Source organism: Oncorhynchus masou, chromosome 25 (genome assembly GCF_036934945.1).
Source record: "Oncorhynchus masou masou isolate Uvic2021 chromosome 25, UVic_Omas_1.1, whole genome shotgun sequence".
Lineage (NCBI taxonomy): Eukaryota > Metazoa > Chordata > Actinopteri > Salmoniformes > Salmonidae > Oncorhynchus > Oncorhynchus masou.
This window is the reverse complement of record NC_088236.1, coordinates 38,958,108-38,981,634: the sequence shown is the minus strand read 5'-3', so window position 1 is coordinate 38,981,634 and position 23,527 is coordinate 38,958,108. Positions and strand designations below refer to the sequence as shown.

At 43.6% G+C, this 23,527-nt stretch overlaps 1 protein-coding gene and 1 non-coding gene across 3 annotated transcripts in view; one reads left to right on the top strand and one right to left on the bottom strand.

Moving 5' to 3' along the window:
• Positions 1-23,527, bottom strand: part of LOC135514298 (3',5'-cyclic-AMP phosphodiesterase 4D-like) — a 267,081-nt gene that overhangs the window by 12,143 nt on the left and 231,411 nt on the right. For both annotated transcript variants that reach the window (XM_064937680.1, XM_064937681.1), the window contains exons 2-5: positions 17,346-17,537; positions 11,039-11,075; positions 10,767-10,843; positions 10,027-10,076 (exon numbers count right to left, since the gene is read on the bottom strand). In XM_064937680.1, the coding sequence (XP_064793752.1) occupies positions 10,027-10,076; positions 10,767-10,843; positions 11,039-11,075; positions 17,346-17,537 (356 nt within the window). The remainder of the gene's footprint in view (positions 1-10,026; positions 10,077-10,766; positions 10,844-11,038; positions 11,076-17,345; positions 17,538-23,527) is intronic.
• trnae-cuc (transfer RNA glutamic acid (anticodon CUC)) lies at positions 20,769-20,840 on the top strand. Its single transcript has one exon. It is a non-coding gene; the product is annotated as a tRNA-Glu (tRNA).

Here is a 23,527-nt window from a genome sequence, read left to right as displayed (position 1 = left end):
TGCCTCAGCCTCCCTGCAGCAGAAACGCTACATGCCAACGCTATAATCCAATGAGTGTGTGTTGAGTCTGGGCTCCGTCCTATAGATGATGTGTGTGTAGCATCCCTGGTATCCAGACGGCAGATCGCTGCTCTTCCTCAGAGCTGTACCTAAAGCCTGAGAGGACTGCACTGTGGATAGGGGAGGACCCCACAGAAAGCCTGGCCTGGAGTATGAGGCAGTGGAGCTGGAGCTCAATTTGCGTGTCCATTCAACGTAGAAAGAGAGAAGGGTGAGGGAAAATAGGTGGACAGATAAGAGGAGACAAAGAGAAAGAGGGATGAAGAAAAAGAGAGGGAGAGAGAGGAGAAAGAGACAGAGCTTCCCAGGTTTTTCCCAGACCCTTCAAGCGACTGCAGTTTCTCTGATGTATCGTATGCAGTATGTGTCTGAGACAGATGACTGAGAAAGAGATTTATGGGTAGTGATGCTTTTTAAAGAGGAATAATTTCTGAATAACGAATGTAAAGTCAGAGAATTTCAAACAATGTTAGGGTGAGGTATCAGTAGTCTATTCTAACCCCTTTCAAACCTCAAATAACAGTGTATCAAATATTTGTAATTTCTATTATATTCTATATTCCTTATTTCCATTGCAAATGTAAGCAATGCACTGAAGCCTCTCTCAGTCATTCATTAGTAGAGTGTGTCACCTTCTCAAAACCCAATTAACCCTCTTGCTGTGTTCCGGTCGAATTGAACCGATTTACAAGTTTTCTCTCTGAGAAAAGTAGTTCATTTAATCTGATTGTCATAAGGTTCCACGACTTTGTCTACACGGCATCTGAACACACAAAATACATTTGGATAATTTTCAAAACATTTTGGGTGTTTTATTTAACTTTTGTACACCTGTGGTGTTCACGGTCAAAAATCTCTGGTCATTAGAAATGAATGACTACAATTAGTGTATAAAATTAAGTTCCTCACTTCCTCTCCCAGACCCCCACATACAGTGGGGCAAAAAAGTATTTAGTCAGCCACCAATTGTGCAAGTTCTCCCACTTAAAAAGATGAGAGAGGCCTGTAATTTTCATCATAGGTACACTTCAACTATGACAGACAAAATGAGGGAAAAAAATCCAGAAAATCACATTGTAGGATTTTTAATGAATTTATTTGCAAATTATGGTGGAAAATAAGTATTTGGTCAACAACAAAATTTGATCTCAATACTTAAATACCCTTTGTTGTCAATGACAGAGGTCAAACGTTTTCTGTAAGTCTTCACAAGGTTTTCACACACTGTTGCTGGTATTTTGGCCCATTCCTCTAAGCAGATCTCCTCTAGAGCAGTGGTGTTTTGGGGCTGTTGCTGGGCAACATGGACTTTCAACTCCCTCCAAAGATTTTCTATGGGGTTGAGATCTGGAGACTGGCTAGGCCACTCCAGGACCTTGAAATGCTTCTTACGAAGCCACTCCTTCGTTGCCTGGGCGGTGTGTTTGGGATCATTGTCATACTGAAAGATCCAGCCACGTTTCATCTTCAATGCCCTTGCTGATGGAATGGCCCCACGATACATGGCCCCATTCATTCTTTCCTTTACACGGATCAGTCGTCCTGGTTCCTTCGCAGAAAAACAGCCCCAAAGCATGATGTTTCCTCCCCCATGCTTCACAGTAGGTATGGTGTTCTTTGCATTCTTTGTCCTCCAAACACGACGAGTTGAGTTTTTACCACAAAGTTATATTTTGGTTTCATCTGGCCATATGACATTCTCCCAATCTTCTTCTGGATCATCCAAATGCTCTCTAGCAAATGTCAGACGGGCCTGGACATGTACTGGCTTAAGCAGGGGGACATGTCTGGCACTGCAGGATTTGAGTCCCTGGTGGTGTAGTGTGTTACTGAGGGTAGGCTTTGTTACTTTGGTCCCAGCTCTCTGCAGGTCATTCACTAGGTCCCCCCTTGTGGTTCTGGGATTTTTGCTCACCGTTCTTGTGATCATTTTGTCCCCACGGGGTGAGATCTTGCGTGGAGCCCCAGATCAGTGGTTTTGTATGTCTTCCATTTCCTAATAATTGCTCCCACAGTTGATTTCTTCAAACCAAGTTGCTTACCTATTGCAGATTCAGTCTTCCCAGCCTGGTGCAGGTCTACAATTTTGTTTCTAGTGTCCTTTGACAGCTCTTTGGTCTTGGCCATAGTGGAGTTTGGAGTGTGACTGTTTGAGGTTGTGGACAGGTGTCTTTTATACTGATAACAAGTTCAAACAGGTGCCATTAATACAGGTAACGAGTGGAGGACAGAGGAGCCTCTTAACGAAGAAGTTACAGGTCTGTGAGAGCCAGAAATCTTGCTTGTTTGTAGGTGACCAAATACTTATTTTCCACCTTTAATTTGCAAATAAATCCATTAAAAATCCTACAATGTGATTTCCTGGATTTTTGTTCTCATTTTGTCTGTCATAATTGAAATGTACCTATGATGAAAATTACAGGCCTCTCTCATCTCTTTAAGTGGGAGAACTTGAATAATTGGTGGCTGACTAAATACTTTTTTTTGCCCCACTGTACATGTGTGTTTGAGCACACACACACACACGCACGCACGCACGCACGCACGCACGCACGCACGCACGCACGCACGCACGCACACACACACACACACACACACACACACACACACACACACACACACACACACACACACACACACACACACACACACACACACACACACACACACACACACACACACACACACCCCTCACTCCCCTTCTTGGCTTCCATGGCAACCCCCACAGGAACCTTTCCCCAAATAGAATCTTTCCCCCATGGGAACCACACCTGTTGGAATTCTCACAAACAATCGCAACATTGTTTCAATAGTGTATATAACTTTTCTTGCAGCTGGTATATAAAGCTTTTTTGAGGCCCTTCTCACAATTCATTCAGTGGCAGCACATTGCCCAAACAATATACTGTATGTGAGGCTCATATCTTTGATCATGACACTGGTGAGGATTAGAGAGTCCTTGTTAAACTTTGACACAAAGTAGTCTGTGTCTACTTTTTTTTAACTCAAAAAACAGTTGTATGTGCTCAGGTCAATGAGGCCTACAGACCATAAATAGCAAATAGAAGTTCAAAACTTTTTTTCAAAAGTTGATAAAAAGATCTAACACAACATTAGGTGATAATATATGTATTATTATGGATTTATAATCAGTTATAATGGGGCGGTGTAACGGTTTTCTTCATGTGAAGGAGAGTCGGACCAAAATGCAGCGTGGCTATTTAGATTCATGTTTTAATGAAACAAGGAACACGAATCAATACAAAAACAACAAACGTGACATGAAAACCGAAACAGCCTAAACTGGTGCAAAACAGGAACAGGAACAGGAACAATCACCCACGAAACACTCAAAGAATATGGCTGCCTAAATATGGTTCCCAATCAGAGACAACAATAAACACCTGCCTCTGATTGAGAACCACTTCAGACAGCCATAGACTATGCTAGAAAACCCCACTAAGCCACAATCCCAATACCTACGAAAAACCCCAAGACAAAACACACCACATACAAAAACCCATGTCACACCCTGGCCTGACCAAATAAAGAAAGAAAACACAAAATACTACGACCAGGGCGTGACAGGCGGTCATACCTTGTGGGATTGGTAATAATCTGAGAAAGATTTAGGGAGTTCCATTGCTTTAGGACTTGGTCAGTTGGTTTAAGCATGTCCAGTTTAGGTCACCTAACAGGACAAATTCAGACTTAGTGTAAGGGGCCAGGAGAGAGCTTAGGGAAGGTAGGGTACAGGCCGGTGCTGATGGAGGATGATAACACTCAGCAAAAGCCAACAAAGAGCTATTTGAAAGTGTAATGCTTAAAACCAGCAAGTCCAATTGTTTGGGGACTGACTAGGTGGAGACAACCGAGGACTGAAGGTGATCGTTTGTAAGGACTGCCACTCCCCCACCTTTGGAAGATCTGTCTTGCCGAAAAAGGTTAACATCCGTATTCAAAACACTCTTGCTTAACCATGTCTTAGTAATGACCAACACATCTGGATTGGAGCTGTGAACCCACACTTTCAATTTATCCATTTTAGTTAATAAGCTTGTGTGTATGTGTCTGCTATGAAAGTTGAACTGTGTGTGTGGGTGATCATGGGTGTATTCATTCCACCGATTCTGTTGAAAAAGTTTCTTGAACTGAAGCAAACGGAATGAAACGGGGATAGACCTACCTGTATTTATCCAATAGAAACTCCAATTTGCAACTGTTTGGACTAATGATTACACCCTAGATCAGCTAGATGCAGTCAAGAGTGTGCAAGGCGGTATGAACCAGTCACTGTCTGTCACCTTCATTACTCACATTTTCCTCTCGACCTGTGCGCACCTACATTGTAAACTTTCATTTGCAGGCTCGGTTGCAGCAACCTCATGATGGGTATAGGGTATAGTGAAAATTCAAGTATCATGTAGTAGCGTAAATATATTGGTGTTACATTGAGCTGGGTGAATGGAATATGAATAACAGTCATCCAATATGGTGTTATAAAAATAAGACCATGCTCATAAAAAAAAATGTGTTGTCCTCCCTAATCTTAAATGGCACCGACTGCCACTGGTGTCTGCATATGTACTATGTGCCAAATGTACAGTAATACGGTTCAAAGTATGGAAGTTCCCTACATGAGTACAGTATAGGCTATGTGTGTGCAACATGTACAGTAATTTTCCCAGCATGCCTCAAACATCAGCATTGCATCACTGTAACTGGCCCTAAATCTCTCTGTCATTCCCCTTTGTCTTTCAAGCTCAACTCTTTTACATTTCCCTCTCTGTATCTCTCCCTCTCTGCATCACTCTCTTTCTCTCTCAATGGCAGGGGTCTCTCTCTCTCTCTCTCTCTCTCTCTCTCTCTCTCTCTCTCTCTCTCTCTCTCTCTCTCTCTCTCTCTCTCTCTCTCTGTGGCTGGGGTGCCACTCTCTCTGACAGAAACTGCACTGACGTCAATGACATTCTTCTCATGCTTAGTGCGACATCAGACACCAGCGCACAGAGAGACCACTCTGCTGCACAGACGGCAGGCTGCTGCCAAACACTGGACCGGAGCCGCTAGGAACACTGGAGCTGGACTGGAAGTGGGAGAGGTGTAATCCTGTACCTACCGCCAGCAAGGACATGTAGTTGTTTTAATATATGTTGCCATTGCTTTGGAAATCATCATTATCATTTAGATTTGAGTCATTTTACAGATGCTCTTATCCAGAGTAGTGAGTTCATACAATTTCATACTTGTTTGTACTGGTCCCTTGTGGGAATCACACCCACAATCCTGGTGTTACAAGCGCCCTGCTCTACCAACTTCGCCACAATGAAACCAAAACCCAAATTGGTTTAAATCCATTATATTTTATGTCCAATCTTCATGAGATTAAAGCAGAAGGAAACTAATTTGAGAGCTACAGCAACACGGCGATACTTTGTCCCTTATACCAGTGGTTCCCAAACGGTGGGGCTTCTGAAGTTGTAAGAGCAGAATGCACAAGGTGCAATTTCGAAAATTGGTTTGTTCATCAGCAGTTTTCCTCTTGTCATGTCAGTCATTGCAGACCGTAGAGAGCCATTTATAACTGGTCAGAAATGTCCAAATCAATTAGTCAGCTGACATTTTTTAGCTATGTTTTTTTTAGCCCATTGATTTTGTTTTAATGTTTGAGTCTCTCAAATATGACATGAACACACATAAGACATGCAAAATGAATAGAATTGCGGGAAATTAGCTTTAAAATGGCAAAAAGTCTCCATCCCAAAATGTATAGCATTGCAATAAATGCGCCAACAAGAGGGGCCAACAAGAGGGGTGTGAACAGTTTGTGTCATGAACAATGCTTGTGCCCATAGCAATAGATGTGTGCAGGGGTAACAAGAATGCAATGGTAACAAGAATGCAATGGTAACAAGAATGCAATTAACCATTAATAAACGGACAGCTGTTCCCATTCCCTCACGACCTGGTCTGGATCACAAGACGAGCGTTATCTTTTCTCCTCAGGTCAAAGTTCACACAGCTACAGCACTCTTCATTGGTCTATTCTCCTCATCCAGTCTATTCTTATCCCACACTAAAAATAGCCGTCTTCAAAAACCAACCAATCGATACATTGATGGACAGATGTCTAATAAATAGGGGAGGGAGGGGGACGGAGCTGAAAGAGAGCAGCCTAAATGTCATGTGCGAATCATGGCAGGGCTCGTCTCATGCCCCATTGGCCTCTCCATGTCCCATTTGGACGGTTCTACATCACCTCCTTTATTGTCCTTCTCAGCAGGATAGCACCAGAATCTCTAGATCAAATTTCACTCCTTGACAATTCTTGTCATTCCTAAAGAGGCTGGCCTTTCGGCGCTGGATTTACGAGAGAATTGCTCGGTTGGTTGTTGGAAATAACAAATATAACATGTGGAGCCTCAAAAAATGGCTGTTTTAGCTGTTAGCTAAAAAAACATGTTGTATTTTGAGGCTTAAAATCAAAACTAAGATGTTTTGTGGTTGGATTTGCAGTATGCATTCAGTTTGAGAATTTAGACTGAGCAAGCAACTTTTGACAGGCTGGCTTCATCTGGACAAACAAAATATGGTTGCTTAGAAACCAGATACCAACGTGTTCTGTGGAGAAAAGACAGAGTTTCAGTATTTGTATAATCGTTATGATTGGAGAATAGCTGTGAGGGTGATGAATCCGGATCAAATCCTCTGTTCTCCTCCAGCTTCGATACAATGTTCATATTTGAAGATGCAAGAAAGGCCAGTCTCTGGCACATGACATGGAGCAAGCACAGAGAGTGGATTAGCTAAAGATACTGGGACCCAGGCTCGGATGACACTGCCAGCACAGGCCTCCACATGAATTACAAGTAGTCAATTCTCTCAAACAATCAGTCCCATGACTCACACTATCTTTTATGGCCAGGGCCATAATGGTGGCACTCTAATAATTTCTAAATATAGTGCAATTTCATCAATTATTCACACACTGTGTGCTACACATGTTCCCGGGTAGATAGTGGAATGTTTTGTGAGAAAAGGAGGTTTTGAATGTCATGGCACCTTACACTAGTGAATACTGTACATGGGTTTGGCTTGTCACACGTGTTTTGCTTTAACAGGGCAATAAGAGCCTGTGGATTCTAGCTTGGATTTGCATGGCCCAAATATAAGATCTACAGCACTCTGATAATGAAAGGAGCAGGATATGGGACAGAGTATGGGACCTGTTATCACAGTATGGGACCTACCGACATGGTATGGGACCTACTGACACAGTATGGGACCTACTGATATAGTATGGGACCTACTGACATAGTATTGGACCTACCAACATGGTATGGGACCTACTGACACAGTATGGGACCTACTGACATAGTATGGGACCTACTGACATAGTGTGGGACCTACTGATATAGTATGAGACCTGCTGACATAGTATGGGACCTACTGATATAGTATGGGACCTACTGACACAGTATGGGACCTACTGACATAGTACGGAAACTACTGACATAGTATGGGACCTACTGACATAGTATGGGACCTACTGACACAGTATGGGACCTACTGACACAGTATGGGACGTACTGACATAGTATGGGACCTACTGACACAGTATGGGACCTACTGACACAGTATGGGACGTACTGACACAGTATGGAACCTACTGACACAGTATGGGACCTACTGACATAGTATAGGACCTTTTGACATAGTATGGGACCTACTGGCATAGTATTGGACCTACTGACATAGTATGGGTCCTACTGACACAGTATGGGACCTACTGACACAGTATGGGACCTACTGACACAGTATGGGACCTACTGACACAGTATGGGACCTACTGACACAGTATGGGACCTACTGACATAGTATGGGACCTACTGACACAGTATGGGACGTACTGACATAGTATGGGACCTACTGACACAGTATGGGACGTACTGACATAGTATAGGACCTTTTGACATAGTATGGGACCTACTGGCATAGTATTGGACCTACTGACATAGTATTGGACCTACTGACACAGTATGGGACCTACTGACACAGTATGGGACCTACTGACATAGTATAGGACCTTTTGACATAGTATGGGACCTACTGGCATAGTATGGGACGTATTGACACAGTATGAGACCTTCTGACATAGTATAGGACCTTTTGACATAGTATGGGACCTACTGACATAGTATGGGACGTACTGACATAGTATAGGACCTTTTGACATAGTATGGGACCTACTGGCATAGTATTGGACCTACTGACATAGTATGGGACCTACTGACACAGTATGGGACCTACTGACATAGTATGGCACCTACTGGCATAGTATTGGACCTACTGACATAGTATTGGACCCACTGACACAGTATGGGATCCACTGACACATTATGGGACCTACTGACATAGTATGGGACCTACTGGCACAGTATGAGACCTACTGACATTTTATGGGACCTACTGATATAGTATGGAACCTACTGACATAGTATTGGACCTACTGACATAGTATGAGACCTACTGACATAGTATTGGACCTTCTGACATAGTATGGGACCTACTGATATAGTATGGGACCTACTGACATAGTATGGGACCTATTGGCATAGTATGAGACCTACTGACATTGTATTGGACCTACTGACATAGTATGAGACCTACTGACATAGTATTGGACCTACTGACATAGTATGGGACCTACTGACTTAGTATTGGACCTACTAGCAGGACCTACTAACATGGTTGGCTGCTCACCCTGTCACACACACTGCCAGCCCTACACAGTGCTAGAGGGCAATGAGAAGTGCCCTTCAAGAACAGGTCTATTCTGGTCCCTGTGTCATCTCCTGAATAAAACACCTGAGAGAGAAGCCCTATTCTGAAGTAGTAGGGGGCCACTCTCCTCTCCTCTTCGACAAAGGCTACCAACAATCTGTGTCTTTCAGATTGCTTACAGATGATTACAAAACAAAAATGAAAGCAAACTTGATATTGTTCATTTCGTTGTTCTGTTGGTTGGCTCTGGCTTGTTAAGTACATTGCTAGTGAATGGCCAATTCGTTTCATGGTGTTAGTTAGACACTGATTTAGATGTCATTCCCATCACTGTATACCGGGTCACTGCTACAGTGGGGGGCGAAAGGTAAGGGGTCACACCAGCCTGCTAAGCCCAGCCTCAGATGTAGTGACCTGATTCTAGCAGGATCCCATAGTGCTGTGTGGAATGTAGGGTCTGGCTGTGAGCTGTCAGTCAGGGGATGGAGCATGGGGCCTGACAGCACTTTGGTACAGAAGCCTTTCCAATCAAGGCTGAGTGACAGACAAACAAACAGGTGAACCGCAAGTCAAACAGTCCTGCTGATGCTACTGTACCAGGGTTGCTAACCACTGTCCTGCAGCCTTCATGCTGTTTGGTTCCCATTGTGCTGTACTGTAGCTACAGGCGTATCTCTTCCAAACATGTCAGACATGTTGTATTTACTACACACTCTGGATCGCTTTGATACAGTGTCCTGTTGTTTGGCTCCCCCTAAAGGATCGCTATGTCCTCATCCTCTATCTCTCGTCGGACAGCTCCCATCCCAATGTCTGTCATATCACAATGCCATGACACCATCATAAAGGGATGCTGCATTTTACCAAACGGATAGAATGGATGATATTGCTGAGTATTCACTCTCCCTACTTTCACTATCAACATATTCATACAGTACACACACACACACACGCACACATACATACCACAGGAGGTTGGTGGCACCTTAATTTGGGAGGATGGGCTCGTGGTAATGGCTGGAGCGGAATCGGTGGAACGGTATATTATACATAAAACACATGGTTTGATGCCATTCCATCTGCTCCGTTCCAGACATTATTATGAGCCGTCCTCCCCTCAGCAGCCTCCACTGACACACACACTAACAAACACAAAGACCACACAGATAAAGACTATCAGCGTACCTGTGAATGAGGTCTTGGTGATGGGAGGTGGATTACACATGGGTGATCTCCTGGTGTGGGGAGAAACAAAATACACATTGATCTCCTCCCAAAACACTACCACTGTTCTACCTCATTCTATCTCTCTCCTATCTAACTCCTCCTGTCTTTCCCCCCTTCTCTTTCTCCCCACTCTATCTCACTAACAGAGGTAAATCTGCTGCACCCTTCCAGCTGAATCAGTCCCCATTCATCACAGATCTCGCGTTGAACAGGAGCTCTATGGCGGAGAGGGCCCCTTTACTGAGTAGGACTGCTGTTGTTGTAGTCCCAGTGAAGACCAGCAGGGGGAGAACTACAGCAAAGGATTCACATCTTCTCCAACGCAATGTGTCAAATGCAGCAGCATGTGTCTGGTGGTATAGCATGCAGGCCAGGGCAAAATATCTGATCTGATTGGTCAAAATACCAATTAGTGGCAAAAAGATCAGAATTGGCCTGCCTGTGTAAACACAGTCAAAGAGAGATGACATGGGGAATACTGAAGCAGTTTGTAACATAACATCATAAAGAGTGACTTCAGTTGGAGATATCATATAAATACATATATATATCCAATATATGGCCTCAAAATCCCCAAACAACACTAATATTTAGCTATAATTAGGGTAGCTGTGTGCCTTGCTCTAGACTACTACACAGCAGTAATTACAGATTCATTGTGTATAAGGTACATGCAGTGTATGTGTCCGAAGACTTACTTGTTGGACACTCTGTCTTGTGTACAATTGGTTAATGCGGCAAAATTATTCCGTACAGTTCTTAGACTGGCTAGAACCTGGAGGAGATAAGGACAGATTGACATTAAAACCTCACATTAATCTCTTGAACAGTGATTGCCCCACCCAATCTAAACTGGTCAGTGGGCCTGGGTCTTTTGCACAATTTCAGCATAGCATACACTACCGTGGTTTCCTGAAGGAATTAGGCAACAACACAATAAATCTTGCTTAGCAATCGTGCCATTGCTCACCTGTGCAAATGGTGTTACAATCATATCGTCGCCATGACTGCAAAAAAGAGACAAAGATAAAAAGAGGTTAGATTACATTTTTTTGACACACCTTTGTCTACAGACATTCTAAACATGACCTTCACATTTTAACCCTCTGCGTGACAAAGAGGAGATGATCCCAGCCGTAAGCTTGATTATGGCAAGACTAGAGTAATATGGCTATACAATGTGGCCTCAGGGCATTTCATATTATTCTGCACGTAAATCTGTGACACCCCATTTCGTATGATACGTTAGGTTATGTAAGATTATGAATGGAATTGCGGTCGTAAAATGTCATACTGTTAGAAGACATATACTATCATACGTCTTATACAGTCGTACAATAGCATATGAATTTGATGATGTAACTTAACTTCTTGGAAGACGTATTAATTTATACGTCTTTCTCTGAGACCAGGTTGCTTGTTCCATAGTAACAACAAAGGGGAATTTACGTTGGTGATTAGGTGAACTACCGACAAAGGTTAGGATCATTTACGTGAAAGGTCATGGAACTAAAATAACAAAGGTTAGGTGAATTTACGTAGCAGGTTAGGTGAATTGGGTTAAGTTTAGAATAAAGATTAGGGGAAGGGTTAATGAAAATGTAGTCCCCGACGCGACTCGAACACGCAACCTTTGGTTTGATAGACGGTTGTGGATTACACCCTCTGATCCACCTGAGAAACCTCGCTACTTTCGTTTTCTGTCTAAAGTAACAAGACCAGGGGAGTCAAAAAAGTCAGGAAGTCTTGTCTCATTACGCACACCTGGTTCCCATTCCCCCTGATTAGTATGTGTATATACAGTTGAAGTCGGAAGTTTACAAACACCTTAGCCAAAGACATTTAAACTCAGTTTTTCACAATTCCTGACTATTAATCCTAGTAAAAAATTCCCTAGTAAAAAATTCCCTAGTAAAAAATCACCACTTAATTTTAAGAATGTGAAAAGTCAGAATAATAGTAGAGAGAACGATTTATTTCAGTTTTCTTTCCTTTATCACATTCCCAGTGGGTCAGAAGTTTGGTAGCTTTGCCTTTAAATTGTTTAATTTCAGTAAAACGTTCCGGGTAGCCTTCCACAAGCTTCCACAATAAGTTTGGTGAATTGTGGCCCATTCCTCCTGACAGAGCTGGTGTAACTGAGTCAGGACTGTAGGCCTCCTTGCTCGCACACGCTTTTTCAGTTCTGCCCACAAATGTTCTGTAGGTTTGAGGTCAGGGCTTTGTGATGGCCAATCCGATACCTTGTCTTTCTTGTCCTTAAGCCATTTTGCCACAACTTTGGAAGTATGCTTGAGGTCACTGTCCATTTGGAAGACCCATTTACAACCAAGCTTTAACTTCCTGACTGATGTCTTGACATCTTGCTTCAATATATCCACATAATTTTCCGTCCTCATGATGCCATCTATTTTGTGAAGTGCACCAGTCCCTCCTGCTGCAAAGCAGCCACCACAACATGATGCTGCCACCCCTGTGCTTCACAGTTGGGATGGTATTCTTCGGCTTGCAAGCTTCCCCCTTTTTCCTCCAAACATAATGATGGTCATTGTGGCCAAACTGTTCTATTTTTGTTTCATCAGACCAGAAGACATTTCTCCAAAAAGTACGATCTTTGTCCGCATGTGAAGTTGCAAACTGTAGTGTGGCTTTTTTTATGTCTGTTTTAGAGCAGTGGCTTCTTCCTTGCTGAGCGGCCTTTCAGGTTATGTTGAAATAGGACTCGTTTCACTGTGGATATAGATACTTTTGTACCTGTTTGCTTCAGCATCTTCACAAGGTCCTTTGCTGTTGTTCTGGGATTGATTTGCACTTTTCGCAACAAAGTACGTTCATCTCTAGGAGACAGAACGCGTCTCCTTCCTGAGCAGTATGACAGCTGCATGGTCCCATGGTGTTTATACTTGTGTGCTATTGTTTGTACAGATGAACGTGGTACCTTCAGGCTCCCAAGGATGAACCAGACTTGTGGAGGTCTACAATTTTATGTGTGAGGTCTTGGCTGATTTCTTTTGATTTTCCCATGATGTCAAGCAAAGAGGCACTGAGTTTGAAGGTAGGCCTTGAAATACATCCACAGGTACTCCTCTAATTGACACAAATTAAGTCAATTATCAGAAGCTACACTCAAATTATGTCTATTAGCCTATCAGAAGCTTCTAAATCCATGACATAATTTTCTGGAATTTTCCAAGCTGTTTAAAGGCACACTCAACTTAGTGTATGTAAACTTCTGACCCACTGGAATTGTGATACAGTGAGTGAAATAATCTGTCTGTAAACAATTGTTAGAAAAATTACTTGTGTCATGCACAAAGTAGATGTCCTAACCGACTTGCCAAAACTATAGTTTGTTAACAAGACATTTGTGGAGTGGTTGAAATATGCGTTTTAATGACTCCAACCTAAGTGTATGTACATTTCCGACTTCAACTGTACGTGTTTGTTTTGGGCTTCGTCCTCGTCGTTTTCATGATGTACTTTATTTTGGGTGGAGAAATCAAAAAACGTTTACCTATTCCTGTGCCTGTCTCATATAATTATACAACGTGACAACATGTGACCCGATTCAGGAAACTATGTCACAAGTCACGACTTCACAGGACAGCCGTTTGAACGTAATTTAAAAAAAAATCTAAATGTTTTTTTGGGGGGCAGAAATGCCTTCTGGAACATGTGAACTTTCATGTGTCTTAATATCAAACCTGTATGCCAACTGTAAATACGAATAAATTGTTACATTATGAGCCTAGTTGATTTAGCCACAGAACAAAAAGCAACCTTCCCGCTAGCCATGATTGGCTGAGATAATGAGTGGGCTGGACATGCCGAGAGATGAGTTTGGATTGGTCTGCATCTTGTGTAGCATCTTGTGTGTATAAAATGAGCTGCTTGTAATGTGTAGATAATCCTTTTTACTGCAGTTTTTTGAAAGATATAACGTTAGCTATGGAGAACTACAAATATGTTGCTACTGCTCTTAATTACATTGCTGCCCTGAATTGATCAGGCACTATTGACAAAGGTCAGTAGGAAAAGTTGTGATGGACTACTTTCTGGAGGACGATCGTGCCACGCTGACTCTCTCTGACTCTAAAAATGAATCAGACGATGAGGAAATCCCTGATTTACGTAAAAAACATTTTCATTGAAGAAGATATCGTAGAGTCTTCTGATGACAGCGATGGGGAAGAAACGACAATAATCAACAGTGTTGTTATCACGGAAGACGTTGACCGAGTTTTGAAATCAGTGGAATGTCTGGTAGAAGCAGAGTATGATAAGGAGATTAATACAGGCGGCTATATAATATATATATATATATATATATATATATATATATATATATATATATATATTTTTTTTTTTATATATATATATATATATTTTTTATAAAATATATTTTGATTTGTTTAACACTGTTTTGGTTACTACATGATTCCATATGTGTAATTTCATAGTTGTAATATCACCACTATTATTCCACAATATATTAAAAAAATTAAATGAAGAAAAACCCTTGAGTGAGTACGTGTTTCCAAACGTTTGACTGGTAATTTATATTTTGCTTGACACCCCTGAACTACACTACTCTGGAGCTCTGTCAGAGAGACCACCAGGTTCTTGGTCACCTCCCTGACCAAGGCCCTTCTCCCCCAAATGCTCAGTTTGGCCGGGCGGCCAGCTCTAGGAAGAGTCTTGCTGGTTCTAAACTACTTCCATTTAAGAATTATGGAGGTCACTGTGTTCTTGGGGACCTTCAATGCTGCAGACATTTTTTGTTACCCTTCCCCAGATCTGTGCCTCAACACAATCCTGTCTCAGAGCTCTACGGACAATTAATTTGACCTCATGGCTTTGTTTTTGCTCTGACATGCACTGTCAACTGTGCAACCTTATATACAGGTGTGTGCCTTTCCAAATCATATCAAATCAATAAAATGTATTGGACTCCAATCAAGTTGTAGAAACATCTCAAGGATAATCAATGGAAACAAAATGCACCTGAGCTCAATTTCGAGTCTCATAACAAAGGGTCTGAACACTTATTTCTGTTTTTTATTTGTAATAAATTTGCAAACATTTCTAAAAACCTGTTTTTACTTTGCCATTATGGGGTATTGTGTGTAGATTGCTGAGGATTTTCAATTTTAGATTAAGGCTGTATCGTAATAAAATGTGTAAAAAGTCAAGGGGTCTGAATACTTTCTGAAGGCACTGTATACAGTACCACAATTGGCGTCATTCATTGAAATCTATAGTAGAGTTCATTAGAGACGACATCCACATGGCCTTTACACACCCTCTACACAACCAAACATCATCATCATCCTTGGGGAGACTGGCCAGACAAATGCAAGGACTGAACACATGGGCTATATTTATTGATAAGCTCTGTTCTGGGGTCAAAATGTGGGGGGTGGGGGGTTGGAGGGGTGGGCAACTCAATATTAGAAGGTTTTTCTTAATGTTTTGTACACACATCAATAATGTTAGGGAGAAAAGGGTGAGGGTAGCGAGGGTAGCACTAGTATTATGTTTTTCATTGTTGTTCAAGACATTGAACAAGACATTTTGACTCCAGAACAGAGGGGTCGCAGGTAGCCTAGTGGTTAGAGCGTTGGGCCAGTAACTGGAAGGTTGCTGGATTGAATCCCCAAGCTGACAAGGTAAAAATCTGTTGATATGCCCCTGAGCAAGGCAGTTAACCCCCAGGTGCCGTGGATGTCGACTAAGGCAGCCCCCCGCACCTCTCTGATTCAGAGGGGTTGGGTTAAATGCGGAAGACACATTCCAGTTGAATACATTCAGTTGGACAACTGACTCCCTTTCCCTCAATTTGTCGGGGCATGGAATCTACAAAGAGTTCCACAGGGATGTTGACTCCAATGCTTCCCACAGTTGTGTAAAGTTGGCTGGATGTCCTTTGGGTGGTGGACCATTCTTGATACACAAGAGAAACTGTTGAGCGTGAGAAACCAAGCGGCATTGCAAACTGGTGTCAAGAACTGGTACCTACTACCATAAACCCACTCAAAGGCACTTTTGTCTTGCCCATTCACCCTCTCAAGGGCACACATTTACAATCCATGTCTTAATTGTCTCAAGGCTTACAAATCCTTCTTTAACCTTTAACCCCTTCTTCTACACTAATTGAAGTGGATTGAACAAGTGACATCAATATGGGATCATAGTTTCACCTGGATTCACCTGGTCAGTTCTACATCATGAAAAGAGCAGGTGTTCTTAATGTTTTGTACTCTCAATACTTCTCAATAACTAAGACAAGAGAGAGAGAGAGAGAGAGAGAGAGAGAGAGAGAGAGAGGGGGAGGGGGGAGAGAGCGATTAGGCGAGAGGTTGCATTCCAGCCTCCCTTTCCTCCTCTCTCCCCTTTCCCCAGCCACCAACACTGGTATCTGCATGCTAGTACCCAGCATGAGACCTTTAATATATTTTCTATATATATCTGCAGACATAACTGGTTACATAAAGAAGCACAAGGGACATTTCTAAAAGATTCTGCCAGTAAACTATTTCCTTAGAGACATCCATGGTCTTTATGTCTTTTCCAAGAAAAATGAGTCATTTAGTGCATCAAATATTGTCAATTGTGTATATTCTATATAGAAAATGGACAATGTTTAGCCTTCATGTTAGATATCAAAGACACCTGTTTCTTAATTTACTGTAGGTCAATGATAAGCCCCAGAGTAACAGTTGGCCTCCAGAGTAACACTCTGTACAGTAGCTTGGTTTACTGGAACAACTGTCCACCAATTCCACTTTCCTTAGAAACCACAGTGTGGCAACTGGGAAAAGTAAAGGGACATCATGTTACATACAACCTGGTGAGGAGCTGCCTGATATGGCTGACCAACCAGCCCCGTAAAAAAAACACATTTCACTAATGCTGAGGGCAAAGGGCTTCGAATAGAGACGTGTCACTGTGACACCTCAGCATCAGCTGTCAATCAAACAGAGAACTAGGAAGGGGCAACAAGCGCACTGACAGCTATCACATCATATCACTCACCACACCTTTGAAAACAGTCCATCTCTTCAGTGAGAGACATAGTACTACATTTTGTAGATAGACCCTGTGTGTGTGTGTGTGTGTGTGTGTGTGTGTGTGTGTGTGTGTGTGTGTGTGTGTGTGTGTGTGTGTGTGTGTGTGTGTGTGTGTGTGTGTGTGTGTGTGTGTGTGTGTGTGTGTGTGTGTGTGTGTGTGTGTGTGTGTGTGGTGGGGTTAGAGAGACAGAGAGAGAAAAAACTCACATGTCGCTGGCGATGGAGGAGTTTCTGGACATGGACTTGGGCGACAGCTCGTAGTCCGAGTCAGAGCGGTAGAGGAAGGACTCTCGCCGCTGACTGTGGACAAAGTTGCCCTGCAGTATGAGCCCAGACCCCGGGCTGGCCATGGGGTCCAGCGGGCTGCGCCCCGACGATGTGCCGTTGTCCACATCAAAACTGTCAGACAACAACCAGAGAGAGAGGAAATATTACACATAATCATAAACAGTGGGTGTTAGAAACATAGGATACCTGTCTGCATTTTTGTTTATTCGTACTGCAAAGAACATTGAACAGCAGGTTGCTTAGGATTCAAAATATTCTTTCAAACAGCCACAAGAATATCCAAAAGCCTTTATATGGTAACTGTAACAGGCCAGTACTGTAGCACAGGCCAGTACTGTAACACAGGCCAGCACTGTAACACAGGCCAGTACTGTAGCACAGGCCAGTACTGTAACACAGGCCAGTACTGTAGCACAGGCCAGTACTGTAACACAGGCCAGTACTGTAACACAGGCCAGTACTGTAGCACAGGCCAGTACTGTAGCACAGGCCAGTACTGTAACACAGGCCAGTACTGTAGCACAGGCAAGTACTGTAACACAGGCCAGTACTGTAACACAGGCCAGTACTGTAGCACAGGCCAGTACTGTAGCACAGGCCAGTACTGTAGCACAGGCCAATACTGTAGCACAGGCCAGTACTGTAGCACAGGCCAGTACTGTAACACAGGCCAGCACTGTAACACAGGCCAGTACTGTAACACAGGCCAGCACTGTAACACAGGCCAGTACTGTAACACAGGCCAGTACTGTAGCACAGGCCAGTACTGTAACACAGGCCAGTACTGTAGCACAGGCCAGTACTGTAACACAGGCCAGTACTGTAGCACAGGCAAGTACTGTAACACAGGCCAGTACTGTAACACAGGCCAGTACTGTAGCACAGGCCAGTACTGTAACAGGCCAGTACTGTAACACAGGCCAGTACTGTAACACAGGCCAGTACTGTAACACAGGCAAAGTACTGTAGCACAGGCCAGTACTGTAACAGGCCAGTACTGTAACACAGGCAAAGTACTGTAACACAGGCCAGTACTGTAACACAGGCAAAGTACTGTAGCACAGGCCAGTACTGTAACAGGCCAGTACTGTAACACAGGCAAAGTACTGTAGCACAGGCCAGTACTGTAACACAGGCAAAGTACTGTAACAGGCCAGTACTGTAACAGGCCAGTACTGTAACACAGGCAAAGTACTGTAACAGGCCAGTACTGTAACAGGCCAGTACTGTAACACAGGCAAAGTACTGTAACAGGCCAGTACTGTAACACAGGCCAGTACTGTAACACAGGCAAAGTACTGTAGCACAGGCCAGTACTGTAACAGGCCAGTACTGTAACACAGGCCAGTACTGTAACACAGGCCAGTACTGTAGCACAGCTGTGATAAAGACAATGACTCATTGAGTCACCACCACCACTTAGGACAATGACGCAATCCCCATTTGATGTCACCGTTCCTAAGAGTCCTCCAGATTAGCGCTGTCATCCAGGATGACCTGAACTGTTACAAGGGGAACCAGACCTGGCTCTACTGTAATCCTCCAGAGGGATCCCCCTCTACGTAGCACCAAATACATCTTCATCATCACTACCCCTATCACCATCACCAGTGTCAGCTATGTGATGAAAATAGCTGTTGTGATCATCCTATAGGATCCGTGGTGGAGCTGATAGGGGAGCCCGTGCTATTTGGCACAGTGTGTGTGTGTGCGTGTGTGTGTGCGTGTGTGCGTAGGTGTGTGTGTGTGTGTTTGTGTGTGTGTGGTGGAGGGAACAGTGTGAGCTGAGTGGACTGCGTCAGCTGTGTCTGCGTGGGTTCGTCATTGTGAGTGTTGATGACGTGGTGTTGTGGCTATGCATGGGTACAGCACAGTAAGCACTCTGTCAGCCCTAAAAATCGGAAAAACACAGAACAGCATATTCTCTAAATCCTCCGAATGAAGAGCCCCGCTCTTTGACCCTACGACAAGTGTTTACATCCAGCTGCAGATTCTGACGTGAATAAACATTCTTATTGTTTGAAAGACATTACGTCAACCATGATTCCATCTGTGTTTACTGTAGGCTTCCGCAATAGAACACTGTGGGGACTGGTTGCACATCCTGAGATTCAGCTAGCTTATTCAAACGCCACTAAGAAAAAAGGCCTATGATCAAATCACATATTCAAATTGATCACATCGCTATAGCACCCTAGCCAATGTGATTTTACTGTGGTGTACTTCCCAAAGTATTTTCTCTCAATGCTCCTTTCATAAAACCAAGGTCATTGAGACACACATGCATTCATAATTGCAAGGTATACGTATTGGCATGCTGGAAACTATATACATTGGACGTGAAGGGGCACATGTATTTTCACGCTGGAGAGAGATGGAGGTGGGAAAGGATTGGTGCATGTTGTGTGAATGTTTGTTAGCTAGGCGAGTGAGACAGAAGCATCTGTATGTGTATCAAGGCCTGCTGCCTACACTCTTTCCCCTCTGGGTCATATCACTGCACCAGGCCATGGGTTCAGCCTGCCACATAACACTGTATACCACAAACAAAACACCAGCATGTCTATCTCGCACACACACAAGCACGCACAGCCCACTTCCCTTCTTCACAACAGCCATGTGGTTGTAGCCCCTACATGTGAAACCCAATATGCCAGAGGGTACTAGAGATAGTGCCATTATCTATCACTGGAGTCTAGGACTGCAACTCAAATGGCACCCTATTCCTACACAGTGCACTTCATTAAGTGCATTACTATTGACCAGGGCACATAAGACTTTGGTCAAAAGTAGTGCACTATGTAGCAGGGGCATCATTATGTTTCCAACCTGCAAACCAAAACATAAAAAATAAAAAAACTGGTTAAAATATATTATTCCTTTCTGTTCCTTTTTAAAACTCTGAAATCATATATCTCTTTTTTTCCCACATTTTTTACATTAGCTCAACATACAACTACTTCACCAGTCAGTGCGGATAGAGCATCTTGCTATTGAGCTGGAAAGCTATAGTTGTTTTAGTCTAGGCTGCCTAGGCTACATGCGGAACCTAAAATAACATTATTAACCAGTTCGTAACACAATTGCCTGGTTAAATAAAGGTACAATATATATATATATATATTATACAGGGTGAGGAAACCAATGTGTACATTCGTAATTTGATTGACCTCTCTCTTTAATCAGATTTCCTGAATTGCATTTGATCTGAGCATGTGCTATAAATAAACCATTTCTTTTATAAAGAAAATTGCTTGGGCAGCAACATCTGGGGCCTGCATGGAGACTGAGAACAAACCCAGTTTGGTCCCAGGTGAAAACACACATTTACAGCCTACCTGGTCCCTGGTGGTCTAGTGGTTAGGATTCGGCGCTCTCACCGCCGCGGCCCGGGTTCGATTCCCAGCCAGGGAACATACGATTACAAGCATTTCGCTACACTCGCATTAACATCTGCTAACCATGTGTATGTGACAAATAAAATTTGATTTGATTTACCTATTGTACATATAGGTCACACTACACATCCGCCCTTGACCCAGATGTAACCCATTTTGGCAAACATCGGGAACTCATGCGGGTAAATCCTCAATTCTCCCACTAGGGCAACGTATGAAATAATGCCAACAATGCATATTAATCAAAATTGGGTCAATGCTGTCTGAGATATCTGTGTGTGATTAACTTTTGAACGGAAGGACCGACGGACGGATGGACGGAGACAGATCCACAGCCCCATCCCTGATTTCATCGTGGGGGACAATTAATAGGTTACATGAATTCCTATAAGCAGGAATTATGTTCTGGCGTTATCATTTGCAATCACAAAGGACATACCAACCAATAAGACTCATTGCATGTCGAAACGTTGCCTTCCTTGAACTGTTTACTCAATCCAGCACCTGGGAAGCATCTTAGGATGTGCTCTTTTTAATCATAAGTAATCATGTGGTTACCAGTATATTATCTCCTCAGCCCAGTGTTGGCCCAGCTGACCGAGCAGGCAGGGCCTAGGAGGCTGAGAGACAGAGCCTGAGAGGCAAGGTGTGAGACACAGAAAGACAGAGGCTGAGAGACAGAGCCTGAGAGGCAGAGAGGCAAGGTGTGAGACACAGAAAGACAGAGGCAGAGAAGCAGAGCCTGAGAGGCAGAGAGGCAAGGTGTGAGACACAGAAAGACAGAGGCAGAGAAGCAGAGCCTGAGAGACAGAGAGGCAAGGTGTGAGACACAGAAAGACAGAGGCAGAGAAGCAGAGCCTGAGAGACAGAGAGGCAAGGTGTGAGACACAGAAAGACAGAGGCAGAGAAGCAGAGCCTGAGAGACAGAGAGGCAAGGTGTGAGACACAGAAAGACAGAGGCAGAGAAGCAGAGCCTGAGAGACAGGGAGCCCTTCAGGCACGGACATACCGGTAGATGACAGAGGCAGAGAAGCAGAGCCTGAGAGACAGAGAGCCCTTCAGGCACGGACATACCGGTAGATTTTCCAGGCAGGGAGTACTTAGCACGTCTGAACAAAATGCTGGCTGTTATTTGCAAACTGAGAGCAAACCGATTATACATGTAGAAACAGCCAAACATTTTGGCAGTCAGATGCTCACCGGCGGGTGGTCCCTAAAACACACTCCACAGTCAGCAAGAGAACGAATGGCGAATGAACAGCAGACGAACGGTAGACCGTAATTCGGTGTGTTTTCTCCATTAGAGGAAGACAGGCAGGGCCTGAGAAGCAGAGAGCGAGATATGCTAAGAGGCAGGGTCTAAGAACCGGGGCCTGGGAGGCAGAGAGGAAGGTCCTGGGAAACAGAGGCAGAGGCTTTAGAGGCAGGGCCTGAGAGGCTGAGCAGGCAGGCCTTGTGATGCAGAGAGGCACTGAGCAGGCAGGTTCTAACTACTCTGACCTTTGGATGTAAAATGTGTGAGTTTTACACTATTTTATTTGTCAATAACAGTTGTAGACTAACAGTGAAACGCTTACTTACGGGCCCTTCCCAACAATGCAGAGAGAAAGAAAAACAGAGAAAACATGTAATAATAAAAGTAATAATAATCCAAAATGACTTGTATATATACATGGGGTACCAGTACCAAGTTGTTGAGCATGGTGGGTATGAGGTTATTGATGGAGATATGTACATATAACTAGGAGTAAAGTGACAGATAATAAATGGTGATGAGTCCAAAAAGTAGTTTGTCCGAGTAGCTACTGAGTTAACTATTTAACAAACTATTTATCAGTCTTATGACTTTGGGGTAGAAGCTGTTTAGGGTCCTATTGCTTCCAGAAATGTTGCATCTGTACCACTTGCCGTGAGGAAGTAGAGAGAGCAGTCTATGAATTGGGTGGCTGGAGTCGTTCACCATTTTTAGGCCTAGTATATAGGTTCTGGATGACAGAGTGCTCAGCCCCAGTGATGTACTGGGCCATACGCACTACACTCTTTAGCGCCTTGCGGTCAGATGCCAAGCAGTTGTCGTACCAAGCGTGGATGCAGCCAGTCAAGATGCTCTCAATTATATAGGATCTGAGGGCCCATGCCACATCTTTTCAGCCTCCTAAGGGGGAAGAGGCATCTTCATCCTTCTGTATCCTGTACTCCACGATCAGCTCCTTTGTCTTGCTGACGGTGAGGGAGAGGTTGTTGTCCTGGCACCACACTGAGGTCTTTGACCTCCTCCAAATATAGTTTCATTGTCGTCGGTGATCAGGCCTACCACCATCGTGTCGTCGGCAATCTTACCCATGGCAATCTTACACATGACTGAAGCCACGCAGTCATGGGTGAACAGGGAGTACAGGAGGGAACTAAGCACACACCCCTGAGGGATGTTGTTGCCTATCCTCACCACCTGGGAGTGGCCTGTCAGGAAGTCTAGGATCCAGTTGCAGAAGGAGGTGTTCAGTCCCAGGGTCCTTAGCTTAGTGATGAACTTGTCGAGTACTATGGTGTTGAACGCTGAGCTGTAGTCAATGAACAGCATTCTCACATAGGTGTTCCTCTTATCCAGGTGGGAAAGGTCAGTAGAGATAGCGTCACCTGTGGATCTGTTGGGGCGGTGTGCAAATTGGAGTGGATCCAGGGTGTCTGGGATGATGGTGTTGA